The sequence below is a fragment of the Salmo salar genome, chromosome 23 (assembly GCF_965601325.2).
Source record: "Salmo salar chromosome 23, fSalSal1, whole genome shotgun sequence".
Taxonomy (NCBI): domain Eukaryota; kingdom Metazoa; phylum Chordata; class Actinopteri; order Salmoniformes; family Salmonidae; genus Salmo; species Salmo salar.
This window is the reverse complement of record NC_138313.1, coordinates 31748251-31764487: the sequence shown is the minus strand read 5'-3', so window position 1 is coordinate 31764487 and position 16237 is coordinate 31748251. Positions and strand designations below refer to the sequence as shown.

General features: G+C 45.1%; 2 protein-coding genes across 5 annotated transcripts in view; one reads left to right on the top strand and one right to left on the bottom strand.

The window, feature by feature from the left end:
* Positions 1-209: 209 nt before the first annotated feature.
* On the top strand, positions 210-1740 carry LOC123729812 (G-protein coupled receptor 35-like). Its single transcript, XM_045705920.2, has 2 exons — positions 210-345; positions 646-1740. The coding sequence occupies exon 2, from the start codon at positions 651-653 to the stop codon at positions 1608-1610; it is 960 nt and encodes a 319-aa protein (XP_045561876.2). The 5' UTR covers positions 210-345; positions 646-650; the 3' UTR covers positions 1611-1740.
* A 1608-nt stretch (positions 1741-3348) lies between these two features.
* Positions 3349-16237, bottom strand: part of LOC106584391 (semaphorin-6B) — a 135850-nt gene continuing 122961 nt past the window's right edge. For all 4 annotated transcript variants that reach the window (XM_014169649.3, XM_014169651.3, XM_014169652.3 and 1 more), the window contains exon 17: positions 3349-9215. In XM_014169649.3, the coding sequence (XP_014025124.1) occupies positions 8332-9215 (884 nt within the window). In that variant the 3' untranslated portion in view covers positions 3349-8331. The remainder of the gene's footprint in view (positions 9216-16237) is intronic.

The window sequence follows — 16237 nt, the reverse complement described above, 5'->3', positions numbered from 1 at the left end:
TACAAAAATATGAATTAATTATTATCCACAAAATAATTCACATTTCCTGTTGCTGCAGGATTATTTTCCTGTTCTCTCTTTATTGTTGAGATGTTTTTATGCTTTAATGTCTTTGTGTCAAACTGTTACTCTCAGTTCTACACTTTGAAATGCAAATAGACCGCAGCCTATCAAAGGCAGATTTATTTTTCTGTTGTCAAGGAGAAATGTCAAGCTTCTCATGCAGCTTCAAGAAGTAGAAAGTAAAAGTGGAGACTTCATTTACAGGTGAAAAATATCTGCAGGCTTGGTGGGTGGCAATCACATTAAAAAGACTGCCTTTGTCAGAGCTCCTCTCAATTTAAGGTAAGAAATGTATAAACTGTCAAAACCAAAAAAAAGAACGATGTGGGTTCAATTGAACTGGGATGTATAGACCAAGTTAAAAGTGTTACAACGATGGTGTACATTATGTCACTAAACAATCTTTAGCCTCTGAACCTTAAAACAGCAATTGACTAACTGATTGTAACTTTTAGTAGATTCACTTTTAGTAATACACACTTGAAATAGTAAGACTTTACCAACTTCATAAGAATGTAATGTTCCTCATTTCCGATGTAATCAGTACAAACATCATGATCATGTTCATACTCTCCATCTTAGTGAGAATGATGTCCAACCATTCACACGGACCGCACCTCTGTAACCTCAACATGACGGAGGAGGTAAGGCTGTTCCAGAGGGTTGTGTACAGCCCTGTGTTTGTTCTGGGTCTGGTCCTGAATCTCTCTGCACTGAGGATGTTCTATCGGAAGAGAGCCAGCTGGACAGACACACACGTCTACATGTTCAACCTGGCCGTGGCCGACTGTGTCCTCATCACCTTCTTGCCCTTCAGGATCTACCACACCTTCTTCACCCTGGACCCTCCAGGCCTCTGTGCTCTTCTTGTTCTGATCCACTTCACCAACATGTACGCTAGCATCTTCACTGTTACAGCTGTAAGTGTCCAGAGATTCATTGCCATTCAGTTTCCCTTCCACTCCAGGAGAATTGGCTCCAAGAAACAAGTGGCTGTTGTAGTGTGTGTGATGATATGGGTGACTATTGTGGTCCTATGTGTGATATTCAGGGAGCCCAATGGGCCTGAGCACAGACTGGCCTGCTTTGAGAAAGACACCCGTCCGTTTCCGCTGGACTTTATTGTGACTCTGGAGATACTGGGATATGCGGTTCCTCTTCTCACAATGCTGCTTTGTTCATGCCAGATGATCTGCACTCTGCTGGCCTACAAGGACATGCACTCATATAAGCACAAAAGGAAAAGTATTAGAATAATATCAGCCAATTTGGTCGTTTTTTTCATCTGTTACACTCCTATCCATATTGCATTTTTCATGAAATTCTATGTTGCTTCCAAAGTCCCTCTTGACTGCCAACAGTATAATTTGATGCGTAACTTCTATCATGTCTCAGAAGGGATTGCCACAACAAGCTGCTGTTTTGATGCTATTGGATATTTCTTCTTAGTGAAGGAGTTCCGCAAGGAACTGATTCCAGGGAGGTTAACGAAAAGAGAGAACCAAGAAGCCTCTTCAGAGAGAACTGCTCTCTCTAGAACTGTATAGGTAGGAATGGAGAGGAATTTTCAGCTACTCTATATTCTGTTTTGGCTTAGTGAATGCTGTCACGTGAAGTATCATAAAAACATTCTGATGGTTATACCGGAATATAAATTATATACATATTTACCTACTATCTAGGTGTCTGGTGTCATCTTTTTCTAACAACTGAAAGGTAGCGTAAAATGTTGAAAACTGTGCTTCTTTTTCTGGACCTAACTTTTTGGCACGCTAATGTCTCCCCCATGTGTTCAGGCTGGTCATCACACCCTGCTCGGTTCTTTACGCTAAAATACAGTTCAGTTTAACCAGGCAAGTCAGTTAAAGAACAAATTCTTACTTACAATGACAGCATAGAAAGAGTGGGTTAACTGCTTTGTTAAGGGGCAGAATAACAGATTTTTACCTTGGGGATTTGATCTAGCAACCATTTAGTTACTATCACAACACTCTAACCACTAGGCTACCTGCCGTCCATTGTTGGATGATAGATATTGACAATGTTTATATTGAATAATCAATATTGACATTGTTTGTATTGGAAAATTGATATTGAAAAGGTGTCTAAAATCAGAATAGAAATGCCCTATTATAGAAATCATATACGGTCAACATTGTAGAGAGTAATGTTATATGGATGGTCTCTGTCCCAGGAGACTACTGTGGTAGTTAAATAGTGACCTGATCAATGTCCATACTGATAGTGATTGTATAATTTCACGGTCCTTTGCGCCCTCTGTGCGTGATTGTGTGTGATCTGTATGTTTGTGTGCTGCGTAGGCAGCCCCCGTGTCTGTGTTGGTGCCTGAAAGCAAACAGATAGAGCATTAAATAGAATTACCTTCTCCTTCTCTCTCTCCGAGGTGCCTGATGAATATGTCGGCTAGAGGGCCCTCAAATTACACCCTGTGTCTTATATTATATTCATGATGTTTACACAATTCAGCCCTGTAATTAATGCCAAAAGACAAGTTGTGGCTGGAATCTGAATACACATAACAGGGCTGTGAGAGTGTGTTAGCCTGCAGTGAGCTTAGATGTAAGTCAACCCGACAGTGTCTGCTGGGCTGGCATTGGTCCAATCCATTCATGAAGTAGATTCATCACATGAATGTGCCCCTGGCTCGGCTGATTGATTCCGAAATGTATGAAAACAGGTGACACCAGCAAGGGATGAGGTGGTGGAGTGAGGGAGGGGTGCATGGCTCCAGCACCTCACTGCCAGTTATGACAGGCCTCTCAACCCCTTTACCTGTCAACAGATGTGTTACTGCCTTATACACTCCCCACACAGAGAGAGAGAGAGGGAGAGAGGGAGAGAGAGACAAGACTATTTGAGTTCATTTCTATTTTTCATTATGATCCTTTCGGATGGTTAATGCTCACAATAGTCAAATGCGGTATTACTCATTATGGCAAAGTGGAGGACCGCACTGGACTGCCATGGCAGTGGGAGAGGCATGGTTCAGACCTTATTTTACGACTGTCCCAGGCCATTGTTGGAGAAACAGCACTCTCTGTTGGACAGTGGTGGTATTTTCTAACTACACCATGGCTAAACAGAAGTGTACAAATGCATTTGACACTCAATTGATAGCAAAGTACTAAATGTGTATCTTACAAATAAAGTTGAAGCACAGACTAGTAATTAGTTATATACTGCCTATATAAATACTGTCATCCCCTTAGGAGGAGAAGAAATAGTAATTAACCAGAGCAAAAACTGTCACAGGTAGATAGATGGTCAATGTCTGAGTGGTTTATTAGAATAAGAAAGTTGACAGAGAGCAAAGTCTCCATGCTAAGTGACAGGCAGCGCTGAGGACAATGTAGAAATGGTCTTCAACTGCTGAAGGGTGTGTGTGTGTGTGTGTGTGTGTGTGTGTGTGTGTGTGTGTGTGTGTGTGTGTGTGTGTGTGTGTGTGTGGTGTGTGTGTGTGTGTGTGTGTGTGTGTGTGTGTGTGTGTGTGTGTGTGTCTTGTGCAGTTGCTTGAGGGTGCATGCATGTGTTTGTCTGATGGACATTTGCGGACACAAGCACACACACTTGCATGTACTGTACAAATTCTACATACGTCTCTACATATGTACACACAGAGGCTGTGTCATGCTGCTACTGCACTTAAATTACATTTAAGCATTGAGATTATGTACACACAGGGACACGTGGTGTTTTTTAATGATAGTGTCCCTGGTCACAGACAGGGACAGACAGCCTCTGGTGAGAGCCACAGGACTGTCACAGTAGCAGGAGACTCGAGTGGGAAAGTTCTCTTTGTGGGAAAGTTCACTTTGTCGTGATCGCCAGTCTGTATTGCCAGCTCCTCTCCTCCTCTCTTCTCCTCTCCTCCTCTCCTCTCCTCCTCTCCTCTTCTCTTCTCCTCTTCTCCACCTCTCAGACACGACTCAGGCATCAGTGGGAGCAAATACTGAGATGCTGTTCACAGTACAGAATCATCATTATCCTCATCCTCTTCGTCATCAACATCATCATCATCTTTCTCCTAATCATCATCATCATCTTCCTCCTAATCATCATCATCACCATCATCTTCCTCCTAATCATCGTCATCACCATCATCTTCCTCCTAATCATCATCATCATCATCATCATCATCATCATCTTCCTCCTAATCATCATCATCTTCTTCATCATCAAACTCACACACCAGAGAGCAAATCAAAATCCAATACAACAAATCCCCAAAAACCCAAACAAATATTACCATAGAAACAAAGAAAATTAAAAATAATGAAAACATGACAAGAATGATCAGTGCGGACTAAATAGAATGTTCTCTACAACTTTACAAAAATGCAAACGTTTTTGTGCTTATCCTTCGATGTGTTTCGCTGGATGAGTAAAATGTCTGCTGCCTGTGTTAATTCCTCAGCAGACTGGGTTACATGTCTCCTTATTTGGTTTGGCTCTTTCTAGGGTGTCCTATCCCGACATGGCAGTTTCTGGCCGGGGGCCATTAGCTAATCACTGGGTTACCGAGGAAAACGAGCCAACAACAGACAATGGCATGGCCTCAGGCACACACACACAGTCCATGATATTTATACACACAGATCGGGTCATGTGGGAGGGGGGGGGGGTCGACGACGACACTGCGTGAGCTACATATCAAACAGAACCAAACAAAAATCTCCCAGCAGAAAGAAATGGCTGCCAAAGAAAACAATTTACTGCATCAGAGGATTGCTAATGTATGAAAAAACGGTTAAAACATTTAAAATCTGATTTTCAAAGAGCAAAGATTTTGGAGCGCTTCACAGTAAATTACCCAGATTTCTCATTCTGGTGTTGACACATTAAAAACTGCCTCTGTTTGATTGTAGCAGCTAAACAGCAGAGGGACACAGCATGAGTATACATCATGGGGTTGAGAAGAAGAGGCTGATTGTGTGTGTGAAACACGTGTGTGTGTGTGTGTGTGTGTGTGTGTGTGTGTGTGTGTGTGTGTGTGTGTGTGTGTGTGTGTGTGTGTGTGTGTGTGTGTGTGTGCGCGCGTGTGTGTGTGTGCGTGTGCGTGTGTGCGTGTGTGTGTGTGTGTGTGCGTGTGTCCGTCTATGTGCAAGCCTGAAGCCTTGTATAAAGGGGAACCCTAGATTGTTTAATATATTGTCATGGGGGACTAAGATAATCATATTATCATGTGGCTCTGGGTCTGAGCCACAAGTCTGGCCTCCCTCCTCCCTGGCCTGGGGATGACAGCGGATCGTAATTAAATTACATCCTGATTTTGGTTAGGGTGCTGTGTGTGTATGTGTGTGTGTGTGTGTGCGTGAGAGTGTGTGTCTGTATGCAGGGGTGATTTCTGGGGAGGAGAGTGGGTGATCGTCTCCCTCTCGATGTGTCTGTAGTAATCTTCTCAGTGGCTCATCACACCATTAGGGGCTGGGATGTACTTTGCCTAATCAAGCATGTTTAGTGAAACAGTGTAAGAGAGGGAGCTGGAGCACGGCTGGCTGGGCAGGCAGAGCAGGCCTCAATCACACACTGCACTTAGGGGACGCCACTAGCGGGGTGACAGAGAGGAGAGGGGGCACCAGGGGGTCAAAACTTCGTCAATGCCCCACATTCTCAACCAATCCTCCTCTCAGGGCTACAGTGGCGATCGGAGGAGGAGGAGGGGTCGTCTATAGTAAGGAATATGTAAAGAATGTCTGCACTGTGCTAATGCTATAACCCTTCTCCCCAGCCCACTACATTACTCATTCATGGCAACACTCATTACTACTGTAATACAAGTACAGAAACAAACACCCACACACTCAAGCACACACGCACAGACACACACACTCAAACACACACGCACACACTTGTTCAGTTGTTGAGCTGTTTCCCTGAACCCAGCCATGTGTTGGCATTTCTACCCAGCTAGATCATGTGCTTACACTCCATGAATCTCTTTTAGTATTCTACCTCAGTGGGTTAGACCTTCACATTAAGACAAACAAACCCACCGCCCAGCCTGGCTCCTCTCCTCAGCCCACCACACATCTGGCTCTATACAGGCCAGGTTTCCTCGCCATCTGCTCCCTCTGCAGGTCAGCATAACTCGGTATTTAAGCCCTGTACATATCTACATGTGTGCACTGGTGCTGCTGTGTTTCTCTAACCCCACTCTCTGCCAGTCATACAAAGCCCAGCCCCTGCTCCTCCTATGCCCCTCCAGCCTCAGAACATCTCTCTCCTGCTCTACTCCTCTGCTCCTCCCAGCCCACAGACCCACTAATGAAGCCAGTCTATGCGCTCCCATGCATGTTGCCGCCTGGCGCCCAGTGCGGGGATGCAGTTAACACTGATTTGTAAATGTTTGAGGATTGACAATGGCTGCCGGGCCAGAGATCTAGTGGGAGACGCTGAAAGGCAGGGATATAGTGATAGCAGTCTGAATGATGCCAGTCTGACAGGCCCAGCCCTATCGACCCATCCATGGGCCCACCACCCTGCCTGGTCCCAGCCCCAGCCCTATCGACCCCTCCGTGGGCCCACCACCCTGCCTGGTCCCAGCCCCAGCCCTATCGACCCATCCGTGGGCCCACCACCCTGCCTGGTCTCAGCCCCAGCCCTATCGACCCATCCGTGGGCCCACCACCCTGCCTGGTCCCAGCCCCAGCCCTATCGACCCATCCGTGGGCCCACCACCCTGCCTGGTCCCAGCCCCAGCCCTATCGACCCCTCCGTGGGCCCACCACCCTGCCTGGTCTCAGCCCCAGCCCTATCGACCCATCCGTGGGCCCACCACCCTGCCTGGTCCCAGCCCCAGGCCTATCGACCCTTCCGTGGGCCCACCACCCTGCCTGGTGCCAGCCCCAGCCCTATTGACCCCTCCGTGGGCCCACCACCCTGCCTGGTCCCAGACCCAGTCCCAAACGGTGCCAGTGTCTGTGAGGGGCTGGAGGGACAGCAGGGGGGTGCTGCTTTCCTCATTGATATTCCGCTGGGCTAGGAAGCTGGGTTTGTCCTGCCTGCCCTGACTCTTAACCGCTATTTGTTGTAGCCATCTCCTCCTGCTCCAGGGCACAAAGAGACTCAGTGTCAGGGAGAGGAGCCTGAATGGAACTCCCCAGTGGCAGGGTCCAGGACCCGCTATCTCCCACAGCCATGCTCACATTCCCCTACATGGGCTGTGTGTTCTCCTCTCCGCCAGGTCGGGCAGCCTAGGCTTCAGGTCAGGTCACAGAGACCCAGGGAGAGGGAGACAGAGAAGGAGAGAGGGAGGGGGAGGGAGTTCTCATACCATTCTCTGCCCTCTTTCCTTGTTCCCTCCACTTCTCCAAGGAAACACATTATTTTTATTTATTTTTATTTTTATCAAATGGGAAGGTACCATCTTCTTACCCCCCCCCCCCCCCCCCCCCTGAGGACTCGGGTGGGGATATAATCATTACACTGTCTGATTTATAAACACTTAATAGAGCTTCAGAAACACTAGAAATGTGTGATTTTTTCCATGATTGTTAACACAATGGGAATAATCGTTGACATCATTATCAAGCTTATTCCTATAAGAAGCACCTGTGTGTTGTATGCTCACATTAAGACAGGAAGCCTCTCCTTTAATGCGCGATTCAGTGTTCTCTGGCATTGCTAATACCTACCAAACACAAGCTGACGGATAGAGCTGAGTGATAGAGTTGTCCTGAAAACCAAGGACAAACACATGGTTGTCCCCTGGATGCTGGCACAAAAGCAACGCAGAAATAAAAATGTCACACAACATGAATGACTTGCAGAGCACTAGATAGTAGAAGGAGACCTTTCACAACTGAAGCTGAATGCTAAATTATCAGTGAAACGGTTGTCCGTTTTTTAAATTCCTTTTTCACAAAATGTCCCTTCCCTTGCACCCCTTACTAGTCCTTGAGGTTGGTCTCATTGTGTCCAGTCCCAGCTCCACAGGTTAAACCACTTATGGAGCAGAGGGGTGCACCTCTCAGGGCGAGAGCAGAGCAGTAGCCTTGAGGAGAATAACCTCCTCTCTTTATCTCTCTCTCTTTCTTTCTCTCTCTAAACTGCTGGATTCTGGTGGCCCAGTCTCTTCAGTCAGTCAGTCAGTCAGGCAGGCAGGCTACGCGCCAGGGGATGTCAGAACATTGAATGACAGTGAGAGAGAACAGACAGGGCAGGATTTGGGATGGGAGAGTCTGAGGGGTATTCCAGTTGCTGAGGGGAAATGAGTTTCAGAGAGGGGGGTTCATGGCACTCTTCTTCTCACTGGCCACTATGGGTATGCTCGCCCACACTCTTTCCCATCAGGTGATTGAAGTCGGCCAGGCCGTGGTGGTTGGCCCGGATCAGGCCCGGGCGCTGGGAGTGGTAGGGCACTCCGTTGTTGCTGTTATAGTTGAGCCCCTCATGGGTCCAGCGGGGGGGCTCCCCAAAGTCCATCTGGTTGCTGGGGGCTGAGACCACCCTCCTGCGGTCTGGGGAGTCCTGTGGCGTGGCTGGATAGTTGTACTCGCCTGCAGAGTTCCTCAGGGTGGTCCTGGGTTGTCCTCCGTGGGGCTCCCGGTGGTTGGCCAGGACCAGGTAACGTGTTCGCTCCGTGTTGGGGGGCCCCACGTTCCCTGGGTCCTCGTGCCTGCCCCCTCTCTCCTGCAGGAACTTGGAGCTCAGGTAGATGACTGAGTTGGCTGGGCAGGGCATGCCCACTGAGGTGAGGAAGGTCTGGCTTTGGTCCCAGTCGCCATCTGGGAGCCTCATGCTGGGTGGAGGCCGTTTCTGCTGCAGGGGGGTCTGTTCTGGAGTAGGTAGGCCTGGGTCTATCTCTCCTTTAGGCCAGCCGTTGGGCGTTACGAACGGGTTGTCTGCCTGGGAATGTGACCGGGTCCTCTCGCTGCCACTGGTACGGGTCACACTCATCACCGAGCCACTCCGCCCCTGACCCAGCATGTTCTGCTCTTTGTCCCCTTTACGGCTCCTATTGTTGGCTCCTGCCCCTCGCGTGCGGTGGCGGTGGCGATGACTCATGATCCAGCAGACAGCCAGGCCAGACAGCACCGCCCCCGTGGCGAAGGCTGAGACTGCAGACACGACCAGCAGGTTGACGGATACCAGACCGTCTGGTTCATCAATGAAAGACTCCTGAAGAAGACCTACAGACACACAGAGAAAGAAAGAAAGACAGACAGACAGACAGACAGACAGACAGACAGACAGACAGACAGACAGACAGACAGACAGACAGACAGACAGACAGACAGACAGACAGACAGACAGACAGACAGACAGACAGACAGACAGACAGACAGACAGACAGACAGACAGACAGCAAAGAATGTCAGTAAGTCAGTGGATACAGTGGATATGTGAGAGTGTTCAGACACTCTTTTAGGACAATGGATGTTGAAAAGAAATATACATTATAAAACAACAATCCATTTCTGTTTTTAGCCTTCATTAGTGTTCTAAAGTCGGTAGACAAAGCATCTCTGCCCTGGCCTTAGTAAACATGTGGGAGTTTACAGCTTGACAAAGTGGCCTATTTATCTGTGCCTCAGTGGGTGGGGAGGAATGCTCTCCTGCAAAGGTATACTATTGGTGTAACGGCTAATTGTGTTCATTACCTAAAGTGGATAGTTATTTTAATGGCTATAATAACTGTCTTCCTGATTGAGAATATCTCCCAACCCCGAAGCGTTGCGGAACATTAATTTTGCAGCGGAAGAATGTCTGTACACTCTGGAATTAATAGTGAATAATTGCTTTAAGTTCCTTACTGTATTTACACATGAACTTCACAAAGTTATTTCTTCTAACGGTATGAGAAATTATTCACAATGTTTACAATCACTGACAGCACATCTGAAAAAAGGCCTAAGACAATATGTTTATTTTCCCCCAAAGAACATGATAGAAGCTCCTCTGGAGAATGGAATATATGAATTATTAAAGCAGTGAAAAACAGGAGAGCACAAAGCTGCTGCCATGGATCAATTAAGAAAATGTCAGGAGAAAACGTGTTCTTTGCAGTGCAAGCATCAGGGACAACACCAATAGAAAACAAATAGCTTACTCCCAGCCAGAGGAAGACATGTGGGAAAAAAAGAGAGAGACAGAGAGAGAAGGGAAGGGAAGGGAAGGGAAGGGAAGGGAAGGGAAGGGAAGGGAAGGGAAGGGAAGGAAGGGAAGGGAAGGGAAGGGAAGGGAAGGGAAGGGAAGGGAAGGGAAGGGAAGGGAAGGGAAGGGAAGGGAAGGGAAGGGAAGGGAAGGGAAGGGAGGGAAGGGAAGGGAAGGGAAGGGAAGGGAAGGGGGCCTACAGCAGACTACTGAGGCTCCAGACAAACACAGTAAATGTTTCTTAAATTACTCCAACAGCAAAGGGATGGTGATGCGTGTGTCTGGGAGAGGAGAGAGGACCAGATAAATAAAAGCGGGCCCCACAGGAAATAGATAGATGTCATTAATCGATGTTGAGAGCCACTTATTCACCCCACACAGAAAAGAGAGAAAGAACATTCCAAAATTCAAGGAGCAGCGGTCTGCTTTAAACTAACATAATGTTATCGTCGGACTCATTTATTTTAATGGAGACAAATGGTAAGAATTAGGAGCAGGTAGAAGAAACTAGCTAGTAGTTAATGACTGGGTTTTGGGGCTTGGCGAGACAGAGTATTACTCTCCATGCTTTGACACGAGGCAGGGGAATGGCGACGGCCTATATTATACCCCACTAGAATAGAAGGGGCCACTCAACAGGCCACTGTGAAAAGGATTTAGTACTAATCAAGATGCCATCTTGGTCAATCAATGTCCTTTTCTACTCTAATTAGTGCTTTATCACTTATCCAATAGAGCCTGGAGCTACATGCAGCATGGCTGGGTAGCATAGTTACAGTGTGTGAATTATGTGCTGTGTGTCTCTGGCATCTTCTACTTTGGACATAGATTGGACACCCAGGGGAGCGTGCTTGGGCCTCTACTGTTCTGTATATAAACGATATGAAAGATGCTGGTTCTTGCCATCTTTTCATTTATGCAGATGACTATATACTTCTGGTGTCTCACAATAGGAAAACTATGTTGGAGAGCATACTTAGCACAGACCTTACTAACATTAGCAAATGGCTTGGAGATAATAAGCTATCTCTGCACTTAAGTAAAATTGAGGCAATTATTTTTGGGTCCAGACCTAAAATGTGTAGGTTCTCTGAAATCAGAGTGGAGTTAGGGGGTGAGGTGCTGACTACTAAAACCTCTGTTAGCTACCTGGGATGTATCCTTGATGGAAGCTTGGGAGGTATGAGCATGGCCACTAAAGTGCTAGGGAAGGTTAATGCTAGGACTACGTTTTTGGCTAGAATATCCAAGCTGTTTGATAAGGACTCCATGAGAGTGCTAGCCACTGTCCTCATTCAATGCCATTTTGACTACGCAAGTACTTCCTGGTTTTGGAGCTTATCTAAGCTTATGAAGGGGAAGCTCCAGATAGCCCAGAATAAGCTGATCAGGGTAGTATTGAAGATGAGTCCACATACTCACATGGCTGCCTGTTGAGGATAGGGTGTCCCTAATTAGACTGGGTTTGGGTTACAGGAGTTTTTATGGTTCTGCACCCAGATATTTTAACTGATTACTTTCCCCATGTCTGGGATGCACACAATCACAGAACCAGATGTTGCTAATGTGTGCTTATACAGCTTCAGGAGTAATGCTGGGAAAGCTACCTTTTTGTATACTGGAGCCTCAAAGTGGAATGAGTCGCCTCTGCCCATGAAAACGACGTCCTAGCTAGGGAGCTTTAAATATAAAGGAAAAAACTGTTTGATGTCTTCTGTGCCCATATGAATGACCCCTATGATGTAACTGCCATGATGAGATAGATGTTCTTCTTCTTTGTTTGTACGTTTTATTATCTCAATGCCGTACTGTCTTCAGCCGTGTTGGATCGTGTCTAGCCATCTTGTTTCAAGAGGACCACAAAGGAAATGTCCCAGACTTTATTATGTGTCATCCTCCATGATTTAACTCATGTGCATGTACAGTATGGCTTTTTCAAGTTTTATGTGTGCTTGTTTTTTTAAATGGTTGAATTAATAAACTAAACAAAAAAACTAAAATCCACAATATAGATAGTATTATTGTAGTATTGTAAATTGTATATTGTACATCTGTAATAATAGAGTAATAAGGTAACAATGTCTTGTATTATGTACTGATTTATTTATGATGTAGACTATTGTTTTGTTGTGATGTAATTGTTTTATTCCTGTTTGGACTCCAGAAAGAGTAGCTGCTGCCTTGGCAACAGCTAATGGGGATCCTAATAAATACTCAATTGTAATTGTGGATGTATGTGTTTTTGGTTTCATATTTGTGTGACTGATTTTCCCTCCTATTTCTTCCCTCTTTCCTTCCCTGTAACTGTCACATAGGGAGCTCATAGTTCTGCTGACTAAGCACAGTCCCTACCATTGTGTTTGTGTATTCAGCTAAACACCCATAATCTGTGATATTTATATTGAATCTAGCATTTGCTAATTCTCTCTCTCTCTCTCTCTCTCTCTCTCTCTCTCTCTCTCTCTCTCTCTCTCTCTCTCTCTCTCTCCTTAGGCAGAGATAAACACATTGTTGGCATCACCACTTGGCCAGCCTAAACATATCCCTGATTCATGCACTATTTATTTTCCCCTTTTGGGCCAATATTCAACTTGGATTCACTGGCAGTATCTATTACATAACTCTGGAAAGTACTGTGCTCCTCAATGTTCAGTGACAGCCAGGCAGCAGAGGAGAGACAGTGGAATAAATGTCATTCTCAGGCTATGTTGCTGCTGCTCTCATATTATTTACTGAGGCCTCTGGTTTAGGAATAAAACAATAAGGTAATGAATTGGTTCTTGGGTTTGGTAATTCCTAAAACCCAACAAGCCTTGATGGCTCTCTAAACAACGTTGGACCATCATTTCATTCACATCTGGAAGTGTTCATACTTGGTGGTCATGACATTTTGTCAGCCAGTTGTTGTCAAGCAAAAGACTGCAGGTCTCACAATAACTGACCATTTATTAACATAAACATGTTTAGCATCTCCAGGTCTCCACACATACAAGCCACATATAAGCCGCTGATGCACGCCTTTGGAATTTTAAAAAGTCTAGTAAGTTAATTTAATATACACCAATCCATTATTTATTTTAGGCAGGTCTAAAGAAACATTGTGATATGAAGGAAAGGTATTTCAGAACAACAGAATATGAGTTGGCCTACTGTATGTAATCTGGCTATGCTCCATGATATAGGCTGTAGGCTTGTTCATTTAGCTGACTAGATACTGTATGTAATCTGGCTATGCTCCATGATATAGGCTGTAGGCTTGTTCATTTAGCTGACTAGATACTGTATGTAATCTGGCTATGCTCCATGATATAGGCTGTAGGCTTGTTCATTTAGCTGACTAGATACTGTATGTAATCTGGCTATTCTCCATGATATAGGCTGTAGGCTTGTTCATTTAGCTGACTAGATACTGTATGTAATCTGGCTATTCTCCATGATATAGGCTGTAGGCTTGTTCATTTAGCTGACTAGATACTGTATGTAATCTGGCTATTCTCCATGATATAGGCTGTAGGCTTGTTCATTTAGCTGACTAGATACTGTATGTAATCTGGCTCTGCTCCATGATATAGGCTGTAGGCTTGTTCATTTAGCTGACTAGATACTGTATGTAATCTGGCTCTGCTCCATGATATAGGCTGTAGGCTTGTTCATTTAGCTGACTAGATACTGTATGTAATCTGGCTATGCTCCATGATATAGGCTGTAGGCTTGTTCATTTAGCTGACTAGATACTGTATGTAATCTGGCTATGCTCCATGATATAGGCTGTAGGCTTGTTCATTTAGCTGACTAGATACTGTATGTAATCTGGCTATTCTCCATGATATAGGCTGTAGGCTTGTTCATTTAGCTGACTAGATACTGTATGTAATCTGGCTCTGCTCCATGATATAGGCTGTAGGCTTGTTCATTTAGCTGACTAGATACTGTATGTAATCTGGCTCTGCTCCATGATATAGGCTGTAGGCTTGTTCATTTAGCTGACTAGATACTGTATGTAATCTGGCTCTGCTCCATGATATAGGCTGTAGGCTTGTTCATTTAGCTGACTAGATACTGTATGTAATCTGGCTCTGCTCCATGATATAGGCTGTAGGCTTGTTCATTTAGCTGACTAGATACTGTATGTAATCTGGCTCTGCTCCATGATATAGGCTGTAGGCTTGTTCATTTAGCTGACTAGATACTGTATGTAATCTGACTATTCTCCATGATATAGGCTGTAGGCTTGTTCATTTAGCTGACTAGATACTGTATGTAATCTGGCTCTGCTCCATGATATAGGCTGTAGGCTTGTTCATTTAGCTGACTAGATACTGTATGTAATCTGGCTATGCTCCATGATATAGGCTGTAGGCTTGTTCATTTAGCTGACTAGATACTGTATGTAATCTGGCTATGCTCCATGATATAGGCTGTAGGCTTGTTCATTTAGCTGACTAGATACTGTATGTAATCTGGCTCTGCTCCATGATATAGGCTGTAGGCTTGTTCATTTAGCTGACTAGATACTGTATGTAATCTGGCTATTCTCCATGATATAGGCTGTAGGCTTGTTCATTTAGCTGACTAGATACTGTATGTAATCTGGCTCTGCTCCATGATATAGGCTGTAGGCTTGTTCATTTAGCTGACTAGCTACTGTATGTAATCTGGCTATGCTCCTTGATATAGGCTGTAGGCTTGTTCATTTAGCTGACTAGATACTGTATGTAATCTGGCTCTGCTCCATGATATAGGCTGTAGGCTTGTTCATTTAGCTGACAAGATATGCTTATAAGTCTCGTGACATTATTTTATATGATTTTATAGTAAGAAGAATATATTTAAACTTAGCTGAATAAAATATAATGGATATTTTTCCCATTCCGGAGTGAGTAAGCATATAAAGTGGCTACTGTATGTTGAGCGCAAATGTGATAATACTGTACGCTTGATTTAGAGTTATTTGGCAACTTTAGTTGTGAATGATACAATCTTGGAATGTCTTAGAAATCCAAACATACACTGAGTGTACAAAACATTAGGAACACCTGCTCATTCCATAACATAGACTGACCAGGTGGATCCAGATGAACGCTATGATCCCTTAATGATGTCACCTGTTAAATCCAATTCAATCAGTGTAGATGAAGGGGAGAAGACAGGTTAAAGAAGGATTTTAAAAGCCTTGAGACGATTTAGACATGGATTGTGTATGAGTGCCATTCAGAGGGTGAATGGGCAAGACAAAAGAATGACGTGCCTTTGAAAGCGGTATGGTAGTAGGTGCCAGGCGCACTAGTTTGAGTGTGTCAAGAACTTCAATGCTGCAGGGTTTTTCATGTTCAACAGTTTCCGGTGTGTATCAAGAATGATCCACCACCCAAAGGACATCCAGCCAACTTGACACAACTGTGGGAAGCATTGGAGTCCACATGTGCCAGCATTTCTGTGGAACGCTTTCAACACCTTGTAGAGTCCCTGCCCCAACGAAATGAGGCTGTTCTGAGGGCAAAAGGCCGTGCAACTCAATATTAGGAAGGTGTTCCTAATGTTATGTACACTCAGTGTATATAGGCTGCATGATGTGACTATAGGCTATTGATGATTTGAGAAAGTCGCAAAAAAAGCTCACGCTCTGTTCCTTGGCTCAGTCTCCACATGCTGATCTCTCATCAAGTGATCAACTTTAAATTAATCGTGTCTACTAAAATGTAAAATTAGTTTACATTTAGAATGGCCCAGGGACAGGGGCAGAAACAGAAACAGGAACAGGAACAGGAACAGGAACAAGAACAGGAACAGGGACAGGAACAGGAACAGGGACAGGAACAGGAACAGGAACAGGAACAGGAACAGGAACAGGAACAAGAACAGGGACAGGGACAGGAACAAGAACAGGGACAGGAACAGGAACAGGAACAGGGACAGGGACAGGAACAGGAACAGGAACAGGGACAGGAACAGGAACAGGAACAGGAACAGGAACAGGAACAGGAACAGGAACAGGGACAGGAACAGGAACAGGAACAGGAACAGGGACAGGAACAGGGACAGGGACAGGAACAGGGAC

Coding starts and splice junctions, on each gene's coding strand:
- LOC123729812 (XM_045705920.2), top strand. CDS start 651: ATGATGTCCAACCATTCACACGGACCGCACCTCTGTAACCTCAACATG.